We start from the raw sequence: 24,673 nt of genomic DNA on the forward strand, positions 1-24,673 counted from the left end.
CAAGGTCTTAAAAGTTACAAGGACTATCAGTCCCACTTGCCTGCAGAAGACATGAACCATACTCAGGTCTTCAGGAATAATTTGCATTACGCAGATGTATCTTGAGCTGAACATTTACATTTCGCAGCAAATTTCAAAATGTTTTAACGATCACCTGCCTGTTGCTTCTTGATTTGTAAAAATGTTCTTGATTTGTAAAAATGTTCGTGTTCGTGTTTTTGTATAACACGGGATGGTTTCTGGATAACTAGGTTGTATTCTGTATTTTGCAGACCAGAATTTATGAAAATTAACTCCGTTCGATAATTCGAAAGTCACTTTTTCAAAAAACTACTTGTACCAAATTTGCTTCTTGCGTTATAGAGTTATGGTTTGCAAAGTGTCAAAAACTCTAAATTATCTTTTTTGCTGATGTCAGCAATTCTGTGTTACGTTTTTTAACTAAATGGAATCATTGGAAAGAGAAAGTGTTTTGAAAAAGTATGGCTTTATCTATCACGATTGGTCGTTGAGTCAATGTCTTACTTGGCCAGGATAGTTTTCTGAATTTAATTTTTTTTTTCCAAAATTTCCTTGAACACTCTGAAATTTCCGAAATGTATAACACATTTAGAACAAGGTCAAGTATGAGAAACAAGAAACACACATATACGGATATATGATCATAAAAAATAATTTATTTTACAATAAAAATATATAAAATTACTTAAAATATACAAATAAATAGAGTTTATTTTCAGCATGTACAAAGATGGAACTGTAAAGATTTATTGACAATTGATTGATTTATTTACTTTTGTCTTGCCCTAATTTCCAGCTCTCTTCTTTGATGAAGCTCCTAAGAGTGGAAGCTTTGCAAACTTGACATATAAAGTGTGGATTGTTGCAATTTTTCGGTTTGTGTCCACAGTGAATATGTGTTATGATGGGCATAAACCTAACAGTTAAGAAAAGGAAAAGTTACAACGGATTACATTTGCTTCCTTGTTGATTCTTGCTTAAGATAATGCTCGTTTTCTAAGTTTTTTGCTACAACTCATAGAAATTTTCAGAGATGCTTTGATGAAATGTCAAATATTAACATTTACTGTATGGCATCTAAATTTTATATTCAGATCCTCCTATCTCAGGAACAAAACTGGGAAAAACAATTGGCCGGGGAAACAATTAGTGGAATAACCTAAGAAATCTGTAGCGAGAAGTACCTTTTGAACCCGATTTACTGACCGCTTTAGATGTCAAAAGCATCCATGCCTTGGCTTACAAATCATCCTCACTGCACCAAACCTTCGTCGGTCAAAGTTTATCAACATGCCTTTTTCGTCACCTCTTCATAATTTAGTAGTTTGGGGACGACGGAATTTAGACCGAGAGGTATTTTTAGTATCTTATTAGGAAAAAAGGAGCAGTTCATTCTCTCCCCCTGAGCTCCTTGAGATTGGAAACCTCGAAAGTAGGTTTATAAAGAGCTCTGTGGTCGAGAATGGGAACAGCTCTTTATATACCTCATATCGGATGCTTGCGCAATCTGCGAAATCTTCTTGCAGTAAACTTGCAACTTCTTTAATTGTTGTTCCATTATAAGTATGCGATTTTTATCATTGATTTCACTGAATCGAGGATGATCTTGCAAGCCATTTAAAGCTTTGTCAGAAAGTTGCTTCAAACATTTATCTTTAAGAAGCGGCAAGTCGTACTCTTGTGCTATAATGAGTTGATCAATCGTGGGTACTTTTCGAAGTAAGTACGCTTCACACAGGTCTTTGATTTTCTTTATTTGGTATTCTCTGGATAAGTTTAACAAGCTTTCAACATCGGTGTTTTCTGAAATTAAAATAAAAACATTGAATCTCGGGCCTTGCTACTGTTTTAAATAATTAAATGAATCTTATCAATTTGTTTGGAACGCGTTCACTAATTAACTAACTAGTGACTAATTAACAAAAATTAATACAGCGTTGTACTGTTTTTTTTTTAAATGCGAGGCTACGCTCGCTCACTGTGACAAAATGGTAAACACTTTACAAAAAAAAAATGTTCATTCAAAGTCTACGCTTATGATATTCTGACGGGACTGCCGTCACAAAAGAGTCCTGGGGACGAGGTTGATGTGCTTTTAAGCCGAAACTCGCTCTATTGACAAGTTCCCTATCGCAGGAGGGATTTGATGGTGCATATAAGGATCACAGTAATTCGGTTAACAGTTTAAGACTAAGCAAGAATAATCATCAATCAGAACGACATAACTAGTCAACCTTGTCCCTAGGGCATTTTGTATCTTCTGACAGTGGACGGCGATACGTCTCGCCGTACCGGTTAGAGAAAAGAGAAACTGACGCTGGGGACGAGTGCGAACTAGTGGAAAACCTGAATGAGTTCTATAACAGCTAAAATATTATTTATGTGTTTTATGTTATAAAATGATTACCGTTGATGAAATAATTTTTTGCGGTTATTTTGCACAAGTTTAAAGCGCTAAGCAAAAAATGTTAAAGTTTACCTATTGCCCAGAGTAGTTTCGGGTAATGGTCAAAATCTAAGGCTCTGAAAAGTACAGGACCCTAAACATTTAGCAAGCGCATAGATAAATATTAAAACTCAGCAACAATGATAGCTAACTATTATTAGAAAATCTAGCAAGAGGAGGATGAAGCAGCGCCCCTTGAATTGAACAGAGTTAGACAACCTCATGACAAGAATTGCTTTATAAACCATTGTTGGGCCTGTTTGCTGTAAAAAGGTAAGGGGGGGGGTCGTTTTTGATTTGGAGAAAAGTGTCAGATCTGCAAAAAAGAGACTTTACATGGAAGTGGTACCTGTAATTTGATGACCAAAAGGATAAATGAAGTTGAGCAGCTGTTGAATATCTGCAGAGTTTTTGTCAGGAAACGTTATACTTGTTTGGTGTTTCTCGATGAAGTGGTCCGATTCTAACATCACTTGAAACACAGGTGAGCAATGAGACAAGATAGAACGGTGAACATAAAATTTCCTTCCTTCTACCTGCAAAACCAAATCTGCGGACTGAGTGAAATCCCAAAATTGTCTGTTGGTTTTGTACGGTGAACGAAATACACTCATGTTTCTAAAACAAAAAACAAATATGGGGTAATTCTCGTTTGTTACTGCGGTTTCTTGTAACACTAACTTCCCATTCAAATGTTTTTATAGCTACAAAAAAGTTTATCTCCTCACCAATTTTATTGATAATTCACTGCTGCTGCAACTTTCTCAGCATTCAAGATGATGCGAACCACTTACAAAACGTGGAAAGTAAATTTATCGGTTAACCTTCGTCCCTCGGGTAAAATTTTACTTTTTATTTTACTTAGTGGTAATTTTGGGATTACTGAACCGTATCTTAAGGCTGGTTTCCATCAGCGCTTTCATATGCAGCTTCCAGCGTTTGGGTGTCGACGCTTAAGATGCTTGATTTCTATCATCTAAAGAAATGACGGCGTTTTCTGATTTTATTTATTCCTTAAAGAAATTTCTGCTATAAAAGTGTTGGGAAATGACTCGTCTCAACTTCCAAAGTCTCTAAAATACATGCGCCATAGCCGGAAAATGCATATGCACGGAACACTAAGTTGCACGAAAATGGTTGGTCAAAAAATGGTGTTACAAAATTAAGAACGTAAATAAACTTTGTGGCATCTCAGAGCAACGACGTCCAGAAACAGCTGACAAGCTGTTCTGTTGGCACATAAAGGTGCAGAAATAAGCCTACAACTTCAAGACACTCCTAACCGACAATCTAGGATTGTGTAAACTGGGATATTGGTCTTTTGCAACACAAATCTTATTCTGCCACAGTTTTTGTCCCCCCGAAACAGTTTTGGAAGGTCCCGACGTCGTGCTCAATCAACACTGTTCGTGGGGAAAGGGGGGATTGGCAGGGGGAGGAGGCCGTAATTATTTTAAATCCCATTAACACTGTCCGAGATAGCCATTTCCAACTGTGTAAAGAAAAAGGGGGGATGAGAAGACTTTTTTCTTCTTCTCACTTAAATTGTAGTTGGGCGTGTCGTTTCCTCTAACTCTTGGGTGTCTTGGGGTCTGACAATTTTGCTTTCTTAAACAAAAATTTTCTTTGATGTTGTATCTTTTTTCGCCCGCCATTTCTAAACTTGCTAAGGCGAGCGCCAAATTTGCATCTCATTATCTTTGGAATTTCAAAAATGCTCAGTATAACTGGGCATTTTTGTATCAAGTGACCAGCCTGTTCCAGGGTCATTGTTGCCCACTCCGTAATAGCGGCTTAAACCACAAGACCCTGGGGACGACGTTGTTTCCGAAGTGCTATTGTTTTCACGGTACATTTTGCCGCATTTGGCTGATTTTGTTGCTTTCGATTCCTTTGTTTTCATTCGACTTCGGTTGCCGCAAAAGTGTGGACTTTTGGACCCTCTTAAAACAAAAAAATTATGACGTCAAGAACAATCCAGCCGACTTTTGGAACTTCCTTAAAACAAAAGAATTTGTGACGTCAAGAAGAATCTCGCCGAAGTCGTCGAAATTTACGGTAAAAGAAAGATTGATATTACGGGATGGGTGCCAGGAAAATTTTAATCTTTCTATTGCTTCTGACTCGTGGTAGCCGGTCTGTTTGATGGGTTCGGCCAACTTCGGCGAGCTGCAATTCCGAAGTTTCCTTTCAATTCAACATGTCTACTAAAAGGAATCGTTTTGTATTGACTTGTAGCAAGTAAATGGAAGTTTTGAATATATGATTGCGGCATGAAAATCGAGCAATGGTGGAAAGACGGAACATTACTGGAAAACATTTATTCTCTGTGCCGCTTGTGATTGCAGAAGGAAACAGTTTCGCAGAAAAGCAGGTTTTCACTTAACAAAAAATCATAGCTTCAACTCAATGACTTCGCTTTCAGGTACATCTGTTTACTTTTAATTCCATTGATCTTAGAGAAAGATACACAATTGCTTATCATTTCTGTGTCAGCAAGTGTGAACATAAAACTGTTTCTAGTTTCACTTTCAACAAGTTTGAAAAAGCGGAGCGAGTTTAGAATACTTCCTGCAATATTTAAGAATTCTAAATAACGCGACCAACGCGTGCTATGTATTGTTAACATGGAAATCCTGCAATAGTAACCAACGTGACGAACGCGTGCTATGTATTGTGACGATGGAATTCCTACAAAAGTACACTACGTGACCAACGCGTGCTATGTATTGCGACCATGGAATTCCTACAACAGTAACCAACGTGACGAACGCGTGCTATATATTGTGACGATGGAATTCCTACAAAAGTAAACTACGTGACCAACGCGTGCTATGTATTGCGACCATGGAATTCCTAAAACTGTAAACTACGCGACCAACGCGTGCTATGTATTGTGACGATGGAATTTCTACAAAAGTAACCAACGTGACTAACGCATGCTATGTATTGTGACGGTGAAGTTCCTACAAAAGTAACCAACGTGACGAACGTGTGCTATGTATTGCGACCATGGAATTCCTACAAAAGGAACCAACGTGACCAACACGTGCTATGTATTGCGACCATGGAATTCTTACAAAAGTAAACTACGTGACCAACGCGTGCTATGTGTTGTGACGATAGAATTCCTACAAAAGTAGCCAACGTGACCAACGCTTTATATTCGTATCGGGAATTGCTACAAAGGTACCCTAACCCTAACCCTGACAGACGTGATTGCAATGCATTTCTTTATGCGCGACTTACGTAGGTTCATATAATTGTAAAGTTAACATTAGAGGTGGTATTCTTAAGTCATGTCGAAATAATTTTGTGTCGAATTCAAAAGAGCTTTGTGTTGTCTTGGGTTTCATTTTTAGTTAATAACAAGACATTTTATAACAGCACAAACCGAATAGCTGGCCAGCTGGTTATTTTTTGTAGCTGGTAAATGTGTAAGGTATAACAATTTGTTGACTTCATAATAACTTTGTATGTTAACTTTTGTAGATTCAAAACTTCTGGCAGTAGACACTTTACAAACGATTTTTTCACATGCCACAAGGCCAATAAAGAGAACACTAGTTTTGGGAGGAAGACTTTGACAAGACTAGGTGATGTTTTGGTTTAAAATCTCTAGCATCATACCAAAAGAATTCCTGGAAATAGTGCTAATTACATACATTTGGAAGAAGATGGGCATAGAAATGTGTAATAATGTAGTTAAAGATATCTGTTCTTGAATAATTTTGTTTTGTTAAAAATTTCAAGTATTTATAGTAATTATCGCATTTATGCGATAATTACTATAACTTGACAGCTACAAGGTATTTTCAGCTACAAGGTATTTTCAAGTTTGATTCTACATTCTAAAGGTTTGTGCCAGAAACGCTTGCTGAAAAAAAAAGTCTTTTTCTTGTTATTAGGCTAATAGGGCTAAATATTTTATGATTGAATGTTGTGCTGAATTAGTGTTCATTCTTTCGTTTTTGTAGGTTGTTGTGTTGTAAACTTGTTTCTATTTCTACTTGAAAACTAACTTTCAAGTAGCTGTCTTTACCTATACAAAATCCTGACATAATCTTGCCATTTTTATTTTATTGTATTTATCTGTTGTTGTTTATGTTGTTGTTACTATGATCTAATAAAACAAACAAAGCCTATTCACATAAGTATTTTTGTGTTGTTGTTTTTTGCTTATTTTTCTCTCAGGCCTCCTTTTTCATGTTATTAAATGTTTTGAATGGATTAAATGTCAAACGTTTTTATTAGTAATAAATACCGTTTTGCATTACTTAATTATAAGAATTTTGTACGTCTTTTTACTGAAACTAGTTTCCGAGATCTTAGCCTCAAGATTAGCTATTATATTCACCCATAACCTGCAAAAACGAAGTTTACCTTTTGCAAAAATTATTAGAAGAGAATGGTGTTTACATAAGGTTTACTTTCAGAGTGTTTGGTAATAATGTAGCAATGTAAAAACTTTCTATTTGGATATGTTGTCATCTAATCTTAAACAAAATGATTTTTCGCAATGTTGCAATGTAAAATCCAAATTTTTTTCTTCATTGAATGACTTTTTTTGGAAAATACTGTTTTCGTCATACGGCAACTCACAACAAATTTAGCAATGCAACAAGCCAGGGATTGCACTAAGATAAAGAAAATTTTTAGTTTTTCTTTACGAAGAATTAACAACATATAAATTCAACACAAATTACAAAATAATTTATTCTTACAAAATAACTATTCTAAAAAATTCTTGTATTAACAACATCTGAGTGCAAAAAAAAAAAGAATAGAAAATAAAATCGAACTAAAAATTTATTATTGAAGGGAAGAACAATGTAAAGGAACAAATATATTTGTAAGTATGAGTTGGAGAGGGTACGACCAGTTGTCATTAAATTCATTAAAAATGTTGAAATTTTACTAGAATTTTTAAATACGTTTTAAAATGCATCTTTGTGCTTATTGCTAGTCTTGTTAATAAAAATCTACGTTGAAAAGAAACAAATAAATTTATAGGTATGAGATGGAGAGGGTACGACCAGTTTTAATTAAATTCATTAAAAATGTTGAAATTTTACCTTAAAATTCCCTAAACTGATGATTCCCTAAAATGACTGATTTTACGCCTCTTATTTATAAACCCATTAAAAAAATAATTCCTAATAAACGCCCCTTTTAAACAACCCCAAAATTTATCAGCTAAATAAGATAAAAGCCCAAATTTATCACCTAAACAAGATAAACGCCCATTCATTGTTACTTGCGACACAAAAGAATTACAATGGTTTTCCTACTTCTTAAAATATTTTTTATTGCTATTTCGTATTATTGGCCCTCCAAAGTAGATATCCACAGACGCCTAATTTTAGCGCCTAGTTTTTTTGAGGATCATTTACATTATCAAATTTTTTCCTCCGATTATTCACCTATTTTGGAAAAGCGAATTTCAAGTTTATTTTCAGAGTTTTCTTACCTTTTCCTAGAAGTAAAATGGTTCGAAACAAACAGAAATTTCATTGAGAAAAAAACTTTACAATTCCCATGGGTAAAAAAAAAACAAGTTAACCAAAACATATGCAGAAAAATTATTTAAAATTGTTTCCAACTTTCAAGGACCTTTTTCAATAAGCATATTCAATTTCCAGGTGTTTCCAGTTGCGGTGACTCCCCTGACTTGAGAAAATATAGACTGCACGTGACAATGCATGAAAAAGTACGATAGATCTCTGTAAGCAAAATTTATAACAACAAAATGCTATAAAAATATTAAAGATTAGATAATGCGTTAACAAAACTGAATTGTTCAAGACATTTGAACTAATAAATTAAACCTTCTATACATAAAATGTCGAAATTCCTCACAGAAGTAAGCTGAAGCATAGAGATATAGTCCATTCAAGTGCAGAGATGGAGAGCGTTGAAATTTTGACTATGGTGCACTCTCCTCTTTGGCTAACGAACGGCTTTTTCTCTAAAAACAAACATGTGAATAAGACCGTGGACATTCTTTACACCTAAGGCGGAGAGAAAAATGAAGCCGTAATTTTTTTTCACTGAGAACACCCGAGAATCAAAACAATAGAAAATTTTAAAAGAACTTCTAAGCAAAACATGAATTTTCTGAGTCAACGAAAATATTTTCTGATCGTTGCAAAAGATATAGAGGTGATGGTTATTGGTTTTGCAGTTGCTAAGGGACGATTCACAAATCAAAAATTGAACGTTTAACGCCAGTTAGGGTCGGAGCGGTTAAATAGGTTGACGATTGATTTATTTGTCTACGTGTCGTAAAGCGTATAATCGAGTGCGCTTAATTTGAGAGATCGATGATCTCGATTACTACATCTTTTTTATTCTGACGATCAGGGAGGGTGGGCGTCAACTCTAAACGTCGGGTTGACGTCCAATATAAGCTTTTGAGTCATTTCTCAAACAACTAAAAAACCATTTTCAGGCTTCAAATTATGAAAAAAGTAACAAAGCCCTAAAGCATTTCTGAAACTCCTTGCAATGTGTACAAAACCGTGCATGGACCAGATGTTTTGTGAATGCTACATGAAGGTATGTGCATGCTGGGTACGACATAAACAAAAAAACGTGACGGCTTACTTGTATGTGCGTTAGTTGGTTTTCTAAATATATACCTTTGGAACCTGTAGAACAAAATAAAACTCCATCAACTAACCCAGCCGAAACTTACCATTCATAACGACGGTATTAAATCCATCGGTTAAAAATGACGATTTTTTTGTTAGGTAACGAAACATTTTTTTACCGACAAAATTAGTGACGGACGAATATTACTGGCAGACGAACATTTTTATCCGACGAATTTAATCCTCAAAGAAGGAAATCAAGCAAATTTAGTAAGCCTTCATACCGAAGAAAAACGGCGAAATCTTTTTCGGAATATATTGTTATTATCTTCTTCCACGACATGATGCAACATCAGTTTCATTTTGCCGCCTAAACGAAAAAAATAAACAAAATAAAAATAGCATACGTATACAAACTCAATGATTTATACTTTCTACTGCAGGCCTTTTATAAAAATACGAGAGGTAGATGTTTGCAGTGAAAATATTATTGCAAATTTCAAAGCAGTGGTTCGGAATATAGCACAGGCGTGTTTACCAAGTGATGTTACGAAAGCTAAATGTCCCGTAAAAATGAGAAATAAAAAACTGTTAGACCGTGGAAAGATGTGTTCGTCTTTCAGTAAATAATTTACTTTGTGGAAGGTTTGTATAAAGCTGCGATTTTGAATATACAGTATAGGTATATTATTATAAATCTGTTTCATAAAAAACACACTATAATGGCTTGATTAAGCGCATGGTACTAGACTGGTCGCTTCTTAAGGGAAAGGGGAGGGTTTTTTTATTTTTCCTACTAAACTTGATTAAGTGTTAAGTCGCAGTATTCAGGAGGGAAGGGCGTATTTTAAATTTTGAGCCAAGAACAGGCGTAAATTCCTGCTCCAGGCACCTCTTCAAGTGTGCTTTTAATCGAGGTTAATAGTAAGTGATTATGATACAGTATGTCATTTGGCATAATGACAAAATTTTTAAAAAGTCGGCGAATTTTAAAAAGATTAAGTAAGTCATTAAAAATGGCCTGGTAATAAATTTTATTGCAGACCATTTTTAAAACATGTAACATGTGACATTGCCAAAATGTCAATTTTTATTGGCAAATGATTCTAAACCAATTCATCCTTCCTGAATTTAATTCATATCATTTAAAGTAACGAACATTCTCCAGAATAGTATTTTTAACAACTGTTTATGATTTCGTAGAAATTCGTCATACCGTTATCCAATTCAACAACCCTTGTCACTGGGTTTTGTCCTAAAAATGAAAATAAGCGTCAAGATAGTTACGTGGGTCTGCTATTCTAATGTGCTGAAAAGATGTCATGATTTTGTCGTATAGGTTTCAAATTTATAATACGTTGGAACAGTGTAGTAAACTATTATCTTTTCGTCAACCTTTTTTGTCAACTTTTTGATTTACGGGGACAGGATTTCCTTAGTTCGACGACGAGAAAAAACTGATAAATGCTAATTTAAACTATGCTAGGCATTCATTTTTAGTTATCCATGAAGTTCGTCCCTGATTTATGCAAACATAAACGGTGATGTGAACGTGGAATCACACATACCTCTGAAGAAGTTTCGTAGTAACATAGAACGTGAATCAATCACATCTTTTCCTTTCTTATCGCTTTTGACTTCCAACACTAAGTACAAACACGGGGAAACACCGACGTCGCTTTTCGTCTGCAAAGAAAAATGGTGACACAAATTGCAAAGATTAATCACTAATGCGATTTTAATACCACCGACTTGCAAACATCGCTAAGGTAACGATGGCAACGCTGATGTAACGATGGCAACGCCGACGTAAACAATAACATCTCTGATACAACACAGCTGACGAAACGACAACACAACGACATTACAAAGCTTTACTGTAAACACAACAAACCTGAAAAGATTCGTCGACGATTATTTTTTTCCCAACTTTTAAATTTGTAGTTCGACATAACATTCGATCGCTTCGATTCAATATGCTTCTCCTTGCTGGTTGCTCAAATTTTGCATGCCTAAAAAAGGTAATAAAGAAGTTTAAACAGATCCTACATTAACAGGGAATGGTGCTTTGAGTTTCAACGGTGGTGGTGGTGAGGGAAGGGCAATTTTCAATTGTTTATGATAGATTTGGTTCGAATCAAGCATTACAGAAACCGCCCTTAGATAACACCTTATTTTAAATCAGCATTGTAATTCATACTACAACGTTTTTTCGAGGAAGGTACAGAAATGTAGTGTGGTGTTATCGAATAACCACAGAAAGTTTTTACAGAAAAATAAAGAATTATACCGATCTAATTTTACTTTGACGTATACTTCATCAATGTCTAAAAAATAGAAAGTAAAATTTCTGTTGAGAATGAAATACGGATGTACTATGATAAATATTCACCTATAAGTAAAATTTTTGTTTATAACATCAATTAAAAATAACCACAATAAAAATAATATGAATGTTTAATAAGACTGACTCTTGTGATCATTATAAATATATGAGACTTTGAGTAGAAACCTAAATTTTGGAAAAATGATTTTAGTCCTCAACTCGAGCACTTTCTGTAATAAATACAAATCTGTCATTCTTGAGAATTGCAACTTATTTATGATTATATGCTATTTTATACTTAGATTATATGATATTTTATACTTAGAATTTATGATATTTTATACTTAGATTATATGATATTTTATACTTAGATTATATGATATTTTATACTTAGATTATATGATATTTTATACTTAGATTATATGATATTTTATACTTAGATTATATGATATTTTATACTTAGATTATATGCTATTTTATACTTAGATTATATGATATTTTATACTTAGATTGTATGATATTTTATACTTAGATTGTATGATATTTTATACTTGGATTAGATGATATTATATACTTAGATTACATGCTATTTTATACTTAGATTGTATGATATTTTATACTTGGATTATATGATATTATATACTTAGATTATATGCTATTTTATACTTAGATTATATGCTATTTTATACTTAGATTGTATGATATTTTATACTTAGATTATATGATATTTTATACTTAGATTATATGCTATTTTATACTTAGATTATATGATATTTTATACTTAGATTATATGGTATTTTATACTTAGATTATATGCTATTTTATACTTAGATTATATGATATTTTATACTTAGATTATATGATATTTTATACTTAGATTATATGCTATTTTATACTTAGATTATATGATATTTTATACTTAGATTATATGGTATTTTATACTTAGATTATATGATATTTTATACTTAGATTATATGATATTTTATACTTAGATTATATGATATTTTATACTTAGATTATATGCTATTTTATACTTAGATTATATGATATTTTATACTTAGATTGTATGATATTTTATACTTAGATTGTATGATATTTTATACTTGGATTAGATGATATTATATACTTAGATTACATGCTATTTTATACTTAGATTGTATGATATTTTATACTTGGATTATATGATATTATATACTTAGATTATATGCTATTTTATACTTAGATTATATGCTATTTTATACTTAGATTGTATGATATTTTATACTTAGATTATATGATATTTTATACTTAGATTATATGCTATTTTATACTTAGATTATATGATATTTTATACTTAGATTATATGGTATTTTATACTTAGATTATATGATATTTTATACTTAGATTATATGATATTTTATACTTAGATTGTATGATATTTTATACTTAGATTATATGCTATTTTATACTTAGATTATATGATATTTTATACTTAGATTGTATGATATTTTATACTTAGATTGTATGATATTTTATACTTGGATTAGATGATATTATATACTTAGATTACATGCTATTTTATACTTAGATTGTATGATATTTTATACTTGGATTATATGATATTATATACTTAGATTATATGCTATTTTATACTTAGATTATATGCTATTTTATACTTAGATTGTATGATATTTTATACTTAGATTATATGATATTTTATACTTAGATTATATGCTATTTTATACTTAGATTATATGATATTTTATACTTAGATTATATGGTATTTTATACTTAGATTGTATGATATTTTATACTTAGATTATAGGATATTTTATACTTAGATTATATGCTATTTTATACTTAGATTATATGCTATTTTATACTTAGATTATATGATATTTTATACTTAGATTATATGCTATTTTATACTTAGATTATATGCTATTTTATGCTTCAGAGCTAATCGAAGATAACAATTTCCAACACAAATTTAGAATTATGGAGAAAAAGGTGACTCTCTAAGCGGTGAAGCCAACTCAAAATTAACAACAGGGAACCTGGATAAAAATATCAATCAGTTTTTATATCGAAAAATAAAACAATAATAAACTTGGTTAGAAATTTCATGATATTTTATGATTTTGACCTAGTATCTGGAACCGTTATCCTTTTTTAAAATTGTATATAGATAGAGAATCTTAGAAAATATTTGCTTGTTTTTGCGAGATTAAAACTGCTTGTCCAGTCGGTTCGCACAAACAAATAATACACGCTAAAAGCAAGTAAAGCGGATCCAGTTCTTTACTGTGAGAATATGCTCAGAATCTCTTCATCAATGAAATAAAAAGAATGAGAAAATACCTTCGTGTACGTACAAGCCAGTTACTTCAATGATTTTTCCATTGATTCCAAAATATTTGGACGGTTCACCAGAGAAGTCTACATGATCATCTGCTTGTTCCGTACTTACTGAAAAATAAGTTGCATACAAAGTATAAGTACCCCAGAGCACCGATTACCTCCCCCACATACTTTTTTATTTACAAACCCAAAATGATATTTTTTTTCACCCATCCTGTAGGCTATTAATAATCCTCCATACATTTTTTAATTTTCCATTTCTCCGTTACTCGAGAGATTGTGTAGACAGAATCAGACAGAATAATTTATCCTGAGCTAAAGCAAAATCTTGGAGCCAATAAGTTATTGTTGCAACAAGAACTAAACCAGACCATAACAAATTAAATATCGCTTCACCTGCCAATTCTTCGTTTTCTTCGCTTAGTGAAGCTAAATCTACGGATTTTGATTTTTGCGGCGGTTGATATTCCGGCGATAGTGATGCATGATCGACTTGCATTGACTGTGTTTTCAACAACTTGTTTCTATTTCCGACACTTGATTTTTTATTTCTTTTGTCAATAGTGTCAACAGGACTTTCATTTAGGACCAAATATTCTTAAAAAAAATAAAAAATAAACATGATTAAAATACATTTATACATTTTTTAACCTTAATAATTTTTCGGGAGCCATCTTTGCAAAGGGTGGCTACATATTTAAAAATTTATAATTTTAGGAGATTCAAAGAATCTTAGAAAGTAGAAAAAACTAAAAAGTGGAAAAATAATAAGCAAGCCTTTCCTTGTTCGAATAACAGAGAGGCTGTTGATTTCAAATAGAGGTAATACGTATCATTTATCAGTTCTATTACAAGATAATGCTCAATTTTCTGTAAGATAAAACGGAACAGCAAAAACTTAATTTTTAAAGGAAAATGGAGTCGGTATAAACAGTGTTAGGAGATTTGAGGCTAATCATTTTAAGATTTGAAAATGCGCACAAGATTTTTTATAGATACCAAAACAATTTCATAATGCTTACACATACCTTCGCTATTATCACTACCATAAGAAAATGAATTGACCAGCTCTCCACCCTCTGTAACAACTTGTAAACCTTGGCTCTTATCCTGCAACAACAACAAAAAACAACGGTAACCACAGAAAACACACAAGTTTCGTCCCTAACCGCAGAGCTAAAGTTATTCAAAATACAACAGTGACATAAAAAGGACACAAGTGACTGAAGATGACCTTTGCTTGACATTAGACGGCACGTAATGTATTATATTATATTCTTGTAATGATTTTAAAGGCTAAATTTACTTTTTCTGTTCTGGTACACGTTTTCTGTTAAAGTTGTAATTCAAAGACCAAATACAGATACCTCATCTGGTAGGACAGTTTTAAAAGCCAACTGCAATTCACCAGACTTGGCTTGTTCCAAATCAAACCAATGCTTGTCGGTAAGCCCACCTTCACCAAGACTGATCAAGTCATCAAAATGAAATCTAACCACGCCCATTTTCTCTTGACGAAAAGGATCCTTGTCCCAGACCTCGATGGATATTCGCTGATGTTTCTGTGGCATGGCTAAAGTGACTTGCTCGTTCCAGACAGGGTTTAAAGTTCGATATACTATTTTCGTTTTATATTTTTCTTGTTTCGCATCTCCAACACGCACGATAACAAATGGATCGCTCCTTCCTGTAAGCAGAAATGTAAAGATAACTATTAAAACCTTATTTGTATTCAGTTTTAATGAAGAAAATGTCTGTTCAAGGACATTCAATAACAGTGCTTATCGCAGTGACGTCACTATACATGTGCTAAGAACAGGTCAATTTTATGTCCAACTGTTTCCCAAATCTTTGTCCTTTTTAAGTCTTTTTAAGCCACTGTTAGGCATGCTTCCCTTAAACACAAGGACAAAAGAAAAGTCAAAATCATGGCAAATGTAAGAAGCACCTAAAAATGATAGAACAATTTGATTTAACGGAGAGCAACGTAATTAACTGGGTGTTTGCCGTTTTCCCCAGTGAAATGATTGATAAAGGGACCTGATTGAAATAGTTTTGAACTTCCGCGTAATAATTGTGATAAACTGCAAACACAAATAAACATCTTTGTCAAATTTGGGACAGAGACACCAAAATAGACTAATAGTTCTTCGCTATATTCAACCTATGCCTTGGTAATTTTTGATTTTCCTGATTGAGGAAAAAAAAGTGATTTCTCTTAAGCTAAAGAAAAATGCCAGCAAATGAAACTAGAGTTTGATATTCCCTTACCATTCAAATCGCAGGCAACAAGATTTCTTGCACGAAGAATGCAGATAGTCAGGCTTCCTCTTTCTACAAAAAAATACAATGGAGGAAAGGTATGACTGCAAAAAAATAACATGTTTCCAACATATCCTTTCTTTATAAGTCTCGGCAATTACCTGATTGTAATATAGCCTCCATGGTTACCGAATCTATCTTGTTTCGTTTCTAAACAAAAAACACAGAATAGCAATAATAAAGTACAGAATCGAGCGCAAGGGTGCATGTCCCAGGTGTTCTATTCATTGGCAAGGAACACTATTTACACTGACGATGTGTATAAAAACCTGTATTTGGACAATCTTAACAGCCAAACAAAGAAAATGTAGAATTTTATCAAGAAATACATTGAATACAAAATTAATAATGTGTCAAACATTTTACCTGGTGCAGTGGTTCTCCTTCATTCATACCTTGGTTTATGGTCGGTCGCACTAAATTAAAATAAAAAATGATTTAAACATTAATGAAAATTGCCACTAATATGGAAATTTTGCATCAACATTTTTCATTTTTTGAATCATAGATTTCCACTCGTAATAATTTTAGAAGTAATATTTTCTAGGCAATAGCAGCTGCTCTAACAGCTTGTTCTATTAAGACAAATCTTTTCAGTAGTAAATTAGTCACTTAACAAAGGTCAGAATAAAAGAAAAACAGATCCAATCAATTTACTTTTTTCAAAACGTGAATTTCAAAACGAAAACATGACATACCAGATGCTTTAATTGACGAGATTGGTCTGAAGATCACTGACACAACTATTTTGCCCACTTTTTTCAAGCATTCTTGTCTCCCTTTCTTCAAATCACCTTTAAATTTGAAAAATAGATCCAATTCTTTTTTAAATGTACACCAATCCGGCTAAAAAATTGAAAGTCTGGAAATTTGCACTAAATTTCTAACACAGTTAACATGTACACCAATCTGGCTAAAAAATTGAAAGTCTGGAAATTTGCACTAAATTTCTAATACGGTTAACAGTATATATAACACTAGGTGAAATGATATCCTACCTTGGATAAGGGAAAATTACAGGAGCCCATAAAATCATCATTATCATCAGCCAATAGTACATTGGGTAAAACCATTGGATTTCTGTCATGGACAATGAATGATAATGTTGTCTGGAATATTAAAATAATTATTAACAATGTCCCAGAAAAAGTTGTGGTGTAAAGACATACGCCATAACCAAAACTGGTAAATAATTTTCTTTTTAGCATTTTAAGTATCTTTAGAAGCTTACTTGGGTGTAATCCAGTGTAAAAAATTCAATCATGGTATCCCACTCTGGATTCAAACTTTCCTCAACTACTTGTCCAACTTGAACCTAAAACAAACAAAATTGATATATGCAATTTTTAGACAATAAATTTACCCGCAGGCCATCACCAAAAAAGGTAAATAAATAGTTAATTCTAAATGGCTGATAAAAAGTGCAAAATACGCACGATTTATGAATATGGTCTAATAATTGTAATGTAGGCCAAGCACAGTCAACATTTTCAAAGCAAGAAGAGTGTCAAAAAATGATTTAACAAAACATTATGCATCTTATGTATAGCAAAAATGATAAATAACTTACCAGTTCTTTGTTTGAAAATATCATCACATATGGATCACTTGTACCGCTACTATCCATTGGGATTAAATTAATACCTTTGTGCACACGGACATATAACATACCACATACTAATAAAATGAAAATACAATCAAGATTAAGAAACCACCAGTAAGAATTGAGCCTTAGACTTACAATAAACCATTGACAATACACTAAGTTTAACACAGATAACATAAGCCTTATTGTATACATAACTTTGTAGCTATGTTCACATAGAATTAGTAAAAGTTATCCCAGGGGACGAATACACCCACTACTTCCATTAAGTCTGAAGATTTTCACTTTTATTTGCAAGCACTATACAAACCACACATACACTCATCTGGTTCTTCTTGTGCGTTTTTCTCAAGGTATTGTGCATGAAATGTTTCTTCATCTGTTTCATTTGAAACATCGAGTAAAGGAAGTTCTGAATAGTTCAACAACAATTGCAAGGTGGATCCTTCAATATTGTCATCTTGCAGGTCCAACTTTCTAAAAAATCACAGTGAATAAAAAGTGAGAACATTTTACGATACAGTCTAAAAGCAACTGTCATGCAGGTTGGGTTTTTCACTTACTGTTCACTGTTTTGTTCTAGATTCATTCGGACTAGTGGTAAAACATATTCCACCACGGTATAATTTGGACCAAATCGTCTTTTACCTTTGATTTTAATTCGCAACTAAAATTGAAGGTTCTTAAATTAAGAAGTTAATAATGCCAATGTCTTTATACTCAGATAACAGTGATAAAGAAAAGGCCTGTAGGTAAATAAAATGAGTAATTCCAATTTCAAATAATTTGTGCAAAAAAATTGCCTACCGCAGAATATTATCAACAATTAAAATCAGAGCAGAGAGATATATATCCAAAACAAATTTCGCAGATAGTCAGGTGCTTTAAATGCAAGAGCTCTGAACAGTGTATAATTTTCATACGCATCATTGCTAACCTTATCAAACTGAAGACTTCGAACAACTAATGATACTTGTTCTTGCCAAAGCACATCTGAAGTTATTTCTTTCGTTCGAATCTTTTGTTTATCAAGTGTCACAGTACACCACTGCTCATCAGCTATTTATAAAAAAAGCAATACAAATATAAAACTTGATAAAATTTAGGTTAATCTATCTTAGCTGGTATGTAATCTAGAATACCCAGCTGTTTTAAACCTCAATTTTATTTTACATCTACAAAAAACTGTTGAAGTGAAATGCTGTTTACAACCACTTCAGCAAACTGTTTCATGTCCGCAATTTATAATTTGTTTCATAAATGCATGCTTCCATAAACGAACAACAGGTAAATTTCTAAAACAAGGCTTTGTAAATCAAAGTTATATCTGGCATAAAAAAATCACGTTGGCAACAAAATTTTGAATATCCAGGTAAAAAAGAGGCTGAATATCCTAGCTCTAGAATTTTTAATTTAATTGAAGTTTTTAATTTAAGTGTTGTTATCCCCGACTAACTCAAGACTACCTGAGATCAACACTGAAAACATCTATTTGGGGGGGCAAACCAGTTTGTGGCCAATAAATTTTTAACACCAACATCTCCTTTTATTGAAAAAGCATAACCCTATACATTATTTTGATCAGGGTTTTTAAAGCTCTGTACAGTAGAGATATCTTTTTTTATATATGGATACTCACAAGTAGCTTTTCCATGCATTCCTCCCTTTAATGTTATTGTCAAAACACCAGCAGCTAAAGATAAAAGTTTCATGTTGGTTATGTGACCTCACATTTTTCCACTACGATGGGGAATCCTCACAGAGTAACAAACTTTCCTATGTTTGTTAACTTTTTAAGCCCATGCAGACCCTTTATCACATCAAAGTATATGATTAAGACTTTTGAATTAAAAATTATATAGTTATATAAATTATTTAAAAACATTCTAACATACCATATCCACTTTGCCTTCCCATCAACTCAGGGTCATTGCATAGAGGAACAGTGACGTGACCAGGATCAACAAGACCTAGAAAAAGAATTATCAAATAGTAATTAATTCAAATACTTATAATAACTAATACAACATACATTCTCCATTAAATAAGAGAGTGTGTCACGCCAGGGTGTTCAGAAAAAAGAGTTGACAACTTAATCAAAGTAATAATAATAAGACATCTTCGTGCTTGAAAAACAAATAATTTGCCAAATGGAATTAACAGCAAGAACAGCTATATTAAACCACAACATCTGCACAATGTTGATAAAAACTTTGAAATTCATTAAAAATTATATTTCAGTTAAACATGCAAGTAAATCTGAGATATAGTTTGACATAACAATTTATTTAATTTGATGCTTTAGTTGTCAGCTATATGACTAGGCTTTAAAAATAACGTTTTTCCTTAACTATCCTCTAATGCAAAACATGATACGAAAAAGTAAGAAAAAGTAAGAAAAAGTAAAGCACTCACAGACAACATCGAAAATCGTTTGGCAAGAAGATAAAAAAATTTGTCTGCAAGGATTGAGAAAAGTAAATGTGCCTTAAGTGAATAAAAAGGAATCTACAGTAGTTTCTACAGTACTAAGAAGAAATTCATAGAAAGTTACCGACATTAATGTGCGAAAACAACATGATTCATTAGTTCTGGATTAATTAACCATTAAAAATAACTCTATAAAATAAACTAAATGCATTTTTTCAGCTCTTTTATTATGAAGTTAATTTCCGGTTAAAAGGTAATCATAAATACATATAAATAAGTAAGTATCGTAAACTTACTTATTTTTAAAGAATCATTAACAAGTTCTGCAATCCATTCACGAATGAGAGGAAACTCCATCAACTGAATTTTTTTTAACAAACGAATCTCAAAATCAACTTTTGGTCTAAATAAAATATATTTTGTGAATTATATTAAATTATCAATTAAAAAAAACAAATTATGTCACGATTTGGATTATCCGATTACAATTTGCAAGTCACTTAAATGTTTTTTGCAGAGTGAACCTACTTGTACTAAACATAAAATTTCAGAATGTAAGATAATACACCACTATTGCAGATTCTTTGTAAAAACAAACAATTTTATAACAACATGGGGCAATGTTTGAGCTGTGTAGAAGAGCTCTATGTGACCACGTTTAAACTTAGTTAAAAGATATTCGCAACAATTAAGCCTTTGCTCATTCTTCTAGCTTTAGAAGAAGAAAAAGTAGAAATTTTTGGTTTTATATTTGCAGATAACTTTTAACATTTCCTTTAAATGAAATACTTACGGACTTAAAAAGCTGATTGAAAATGCTGCCAAATGTGGGAATGGTATATTTTGATTAAACATGAGGACAAGTTGTATCTGTCCACGAATCTTAAACTTCTCAATCACAACATCAGTGTCCCCCCTAAGAAAAAAAGAGGATTAACCGATATGAATTTTTGTCATTGCTAGGTTAGGATTACTGGAACATGAAAAAAAAATTAAAAAGGTTTTTATAATTTTGAAGTTTCTTAGACCTAGCAGAATTCGGCAGATGGGGTAAAGCTTCAGAACTAAAAACTGTGTAGCTTTAGCAGAATTAAAGTATTTTTTTTTTATGTTTCTCATGTATATTCTTCATTTTAAAAATATTGTAAAAGTGCAAATGCAAACTTAAAATTACAAGGGGCTCATCTGAACCTACAACAACAGTTGTTAAATGCTTTCCAACTGAAATTAGAAAGGCTGCTTTCAAAATACATACATTCTACTATTTAGCTTTAGCTGAATGATCATCTGTGACTCTGGAGCATCGAGGCCCATATCAGCTTCTAGTACAACTTGATACTTTGGCCTGACAGGAAGGTCTTTTGGTGGATTACGATAAGTCACTTCAGATGCTAGGAGCTTTCTTAAATCATCTGACATGTCAAAGACGCGTAGGTATTTCAGATAAGGTGTACGATGACCCAATGTGAACTTGGCAAGTTCAATGTTATCTATAATGAAATTGAAAAACATTTTTTTTTTATTTACAAGTTACAAACAGAAATAAATTATTGAAAAGGAACCGAGAATGGTTTTTCTTATCTCTTTTTAAAAACAGCTTTTAATTATTTCAGTGCAGGTTGTTGTTTTTAGCTTGATTTATTTGATTGTTCAGTCTGTTATTTTGCCTGTCTATGTACACATGTTCATTGTTCTTGACACTATTAGAACATCACGTCAGGTTGAAACTTGTCTATACATGTACCTACCTCCCTGATTAAAAAATCTAGAAATAGATTTCTTGAATTTCAACTATGGCATATATATAACAATTATTACCTATAATCTTTGGCTTGCAAGATTCTAATACTGGATCTAACGAACGCTTTAAAATGTCATTAATAGTCTGATCGCTAAAGTACCACCTAAATATAAATCGATAAAGCGAAAAGTTTAGTTTAGGTTAAAAAATATTTAACATAAAAAAATTTGTTAAACTATATACAGAAAAAAACTTTACCATCGATTCAAAAGATAGTTTAGCCATTCAACTGTTTCAGATTGATTTAAAGCTCTTCTCCGATGCTCTCTCATTTCGTGTTCATTGAAAAACCAATCATGAATGCGATTTGTTTTTATTTTCCATACCCATAAGGCATAACCACAGAGAACGATTGGCACAAGACATGATGTTTGAAAGTAGCCTAATACATACGAAATCACAATAAGAATGCATATGGTTACTGTCAACCTGTAGAGCTCTTTTTCTGCATACTTTTTAACAATTTTATCATCAACATCAATTGTTTTCTCTTCCTCTGTGTTCATAGATTTCTTTGTTTTCGTATCCATGTTTTATAGAAATTGTTTTTTACCAGGTTTGTGTCATAGACAATTAACTGTATAAGCATCGCGCTTTTGGCAATTTTGGATAGGATTCATCAGGAGTTGTAAGAAAATAGAAATACACTTCCAGCATCCAAATAATATGCTCTTTTTGCTTTCTTAGCCTAAAGAAAAGCATAAATTATGAATCTCCTTGTTCAACTTTGTTACCAATGTTTGTTACCATCACTAAAAATAAAGCATATAAAGTATTGTATATATATATATATATATATATAGTTCCAAAACTTCGTAGCAACACAAGATTGCAAAGTATTTTCATAAAAATTACGACACGTTTTATTTTTAACATGTTTCGACTTTACCAAAGTCATCTTCAGAATATTATACAAAAGTTGATACATACACTCTTTATACAAAAATTTTTTCGAAAGTTATTTAAATATTTCCCAAAAGTACAATTTTATATGAATTATACACAAGCTAATCCATGTTGACAAAATAATATTAGATAAACTAACAAAAGTTAGTTAAATAAAATTTATATACACAATTTGTTTAAGACAATTAAATATTTCCCAAAAGTACAATTTTTTAATTTTATTAAATGAATTTACACATGCTAAATCAATATCTAAGTAACAAAAACGATATTGAACAAGCGGCTAATACAAAACATAAAATTAAACGGATAAATTGATGATGCAATGCTTAACTTGTTTATTGAGGTCTGGTTTCAACCAAGAAATATGCATACCCTCTTTGAGTTTCCTCTGCCAATCCGTGTCTGCATGATCCAAAATAGAAAAACAATTTTTGTTACATAGTAATTTACAGTTAAGATTTGACTGCATATGCTTAAATATTTGTGAGTTTTTATCAGTTTTCAAATGTTCTTTAACTCTACTAGAAATGTGTCTGGTGGTTTCACCCACATAGCTAGCATTACAACTAGCACAAACAAATTTATACACAAGTCCAGATTTAAAAGATTCAGGAACTCGGTCCTTGCAAGAAAAATAATCTTTAATTTTACACGACTTAAAAACGAGGCACACATTGATTTCTTTACACATCTTATTGACAAGTTGATTGACTTTTTCTTTGGCAGTATTAGAGTACTTGCCAATAAAAGGCAATTTAAAATACCTTTTTTCTAATACATTAGTTGTCTCTGTACTGACAGCTGTAGAAAAATTCTTATCAAGGTAATTTGAAATATGGCGGTTTACTAGTTTTGTAGGAAAAAAGTTTTTTCTCAAAATTTCAGTCAGAGCCTTAATATTAATGTCAAAGTGTTTCCAACTGTTGTTAATTTTGAAAGTCCTGTCAATTTTATTTAACTAACTTTTGTTAGTTTATCTAATATTATTTTGTCAACATGGATTAGCTTGTGTATAATTCATATAAAATTGTACTTTTGGGAAATATTTAAATAACTTTCGAAAAAATTTTTGTATAAAGAGTGTATGTATCAACTTTTGTATAATATTCTGAAGATGACTTTGGTAAAGTCGAAACATGTTAAAAATAAAACGTGTCGTAATTTTTATGAAAATATATATATAGATATTTAAAGCATAAAATAAAGGTAATGTGTAATATATTCATAACTTTATAAAAATTTTAAGCATTTGACGCAAGCTAATTCTACTAAAAGAAACAAAAATAAATTTCGAAATTGCACACGACACAACAATTCTGCAATATCCTCATAGCCATTCATTAATTTTTCAAGCAATTAAGACAGGTCTACTCATTCAGGAAGTAAAAATTTAGTTAAGGTCAATTGCAATTAATTAAAGAAATTTAAGTAAAACCACTATACAAGAGAGTTTAAACTTTCCTGTTTTAATGTGAATACAATACTTTTAAAGAGAGTTAGTTGCAAAAAAAAAACAATAATTGTGCTTGTACTGACAAGTAAAACCAAATAACATGTAAAAACATAAGTTAATAATGTCATAAGATCTTTGGATATGAAAAGCTTAGTTAAGAATAAAAAAGTGTTCTCTTTTGTAAAAAATGTTGTTGTTTTTTCATAAAGGCATTCTGTTTCATTTCAGGTTTTCTATGAAAACAAAATATGAAACTGTAGTATTGCTCACACATAAAAAAAGATAAAAATATTTCATTCTAGAAGTAGTTATAAATTAACATACATGTAATGAATAAGCTGACTTAAAAATATAAAAACTGTAAAATAAATCAATTTTAAATTTTTTTTTACTAAAAGTTTGTTTTCATGCCATTGTGTACTGTTA

General features: G+C 31.8%; 2 protein-coding genes across 3 annotated transcripts; both read right to left on the reverse strand.

Moving 5' to 3' along the window:
• Positions 1-647: 647 nt before the first annotated feature.
• LOC130642426 (kelch-like protein diablo) lies at positions 648-3,290 on the reverse strand. The gene is made up of 4 exons (XM_057449516.1): positions 3,196-3,290; positions 2,817-3,085; positions 1,506-1,824; positions 648-937 (listed from the first exon to the last, which is right to left on the reverse strand). The coding sequence occupies exons 2-4, from the start codon at positions 3,079-3,081 to the stop codon at positions 787-789; spliced, it is 735 nt and encodes a 244-aa protein (XP_057305499.1). The 5' UTR covers positions 3,082-3,085; positions 3,196-3,290; the 3' UTR covers positions 648-786.
• Positions 3,291-7,112: 3,822 nt separating this feature from the next.
• LOC130640819 (uncharacterized) lies at positions 7,113-22,597 on the reverse strand. 2 transcript variants are annotated; one of them, XM_057447381.1, is made up of 27 exons: positions 22,084-22,597; positions 21,903-21,988; positions 21,340-21,574; positions 20,878-21,000; positions 20,381-20,487; positions 19,550-19,624; positions 19,294-19,347; positions 18,592-18,713; positions 18,218-18,321; positions 17,974-18,131; positions 17,619-17,725; positions 17,280-17,363; positions 17,047-17,157; positions 16,747-16,894; positions 16,415-16,464; positions 16,150-16,198; positions 15,998-16,060; positions 15,094-15,413; positions 14,755-14,836; positions 14,123-14,323; positions 13,727-13,834; positions 11,351-11,387; positions 10,955-11,072; positions 10,629-10,746; positions 10,277-10,315; positions 9,345-9,430; positions 7,113-8,435 (listed from the first exon to the last, which is right to left on the reverse strand). In XM_057447381.1, the coding sequence occupies exons 1-27, from the start codon at positions 22,413-22,415 to the stop codon at positions 8,394-8,396; spliced, it is 3,159 nt and encodes a 1,052-aa protein (XP_057303364.1). In that variant the 5' UTR covers positions 22,416-22,597; the 3' UTR covers positions 7,113-8,393. The 2 variants fall into 2 exon arrangements, with proteins under 2 accessions (XP_057303364.1, XP_057303365.1); XM_057447382.1 differs by lacking the exon at positions 7,113-8,435 and adding an exon at positions 9,074-9,117.
• Positions 22,598-24,673: the final 2,076 nt, after the last annotated feature.

Source organism: Hydractinia symbiolongicarpus, chromosome 4 (genome assembly GCF_029227915.1).
Source record: "Hydractinia symbiolongicarpus strain clone_291-10 chromosome 4, HSymV2.1, whole genome shotgun sequence".
NCBI lineage: Eukaryota > Metazoa > Cnidaria > Hydrozoa > Anthoathecata > Hydractiniidae > Hydractinia > Hydractinia symbiolongicarpus.

Coding starts and splice junctions, on each gene's coding strand:
- LOC130640819 (XM_057447381.1), bottom strand. CDS start 22,415: ATGGATACGAAAACAAAGAAATCTATGAACACAGAGGAAGAGAAAACA. Junction 21,989..22,083: donor AACTATCTTTTGAATCGATG/GTAAAGTTTTTT, acceptor ATTTATATTTAG/GTGGTACTTTAGCGATCAGA. Junction 18,322..18,591: donor GAAGTCTTCAGTTTGATAAG/GTTAGCAATGAT, acceptor CTTCAATTTTAG/TTGCGAATTAAAATCAAAGG.
- LOC130642426 (XM_057449516.1), bottom strand. CDS start 3,081: ATGAGTGTATTTCGTTCACCGTACAAAACCAACAGACAATTTTGGGAT. Junction 1,825..2,816: donor TTTTGGTCATCAAATTACAG/GTACCACTTCCA, acceptor TTTTAATTTCAG/AAAACACCGATGTTGAAAGC. Junction 938..1,505: donor GCGCAAGCATCCGATATGAG/GTATATAAAGAG, acceptor CTTAACTGTTAG/GTTTATGCCCATCATAACAC.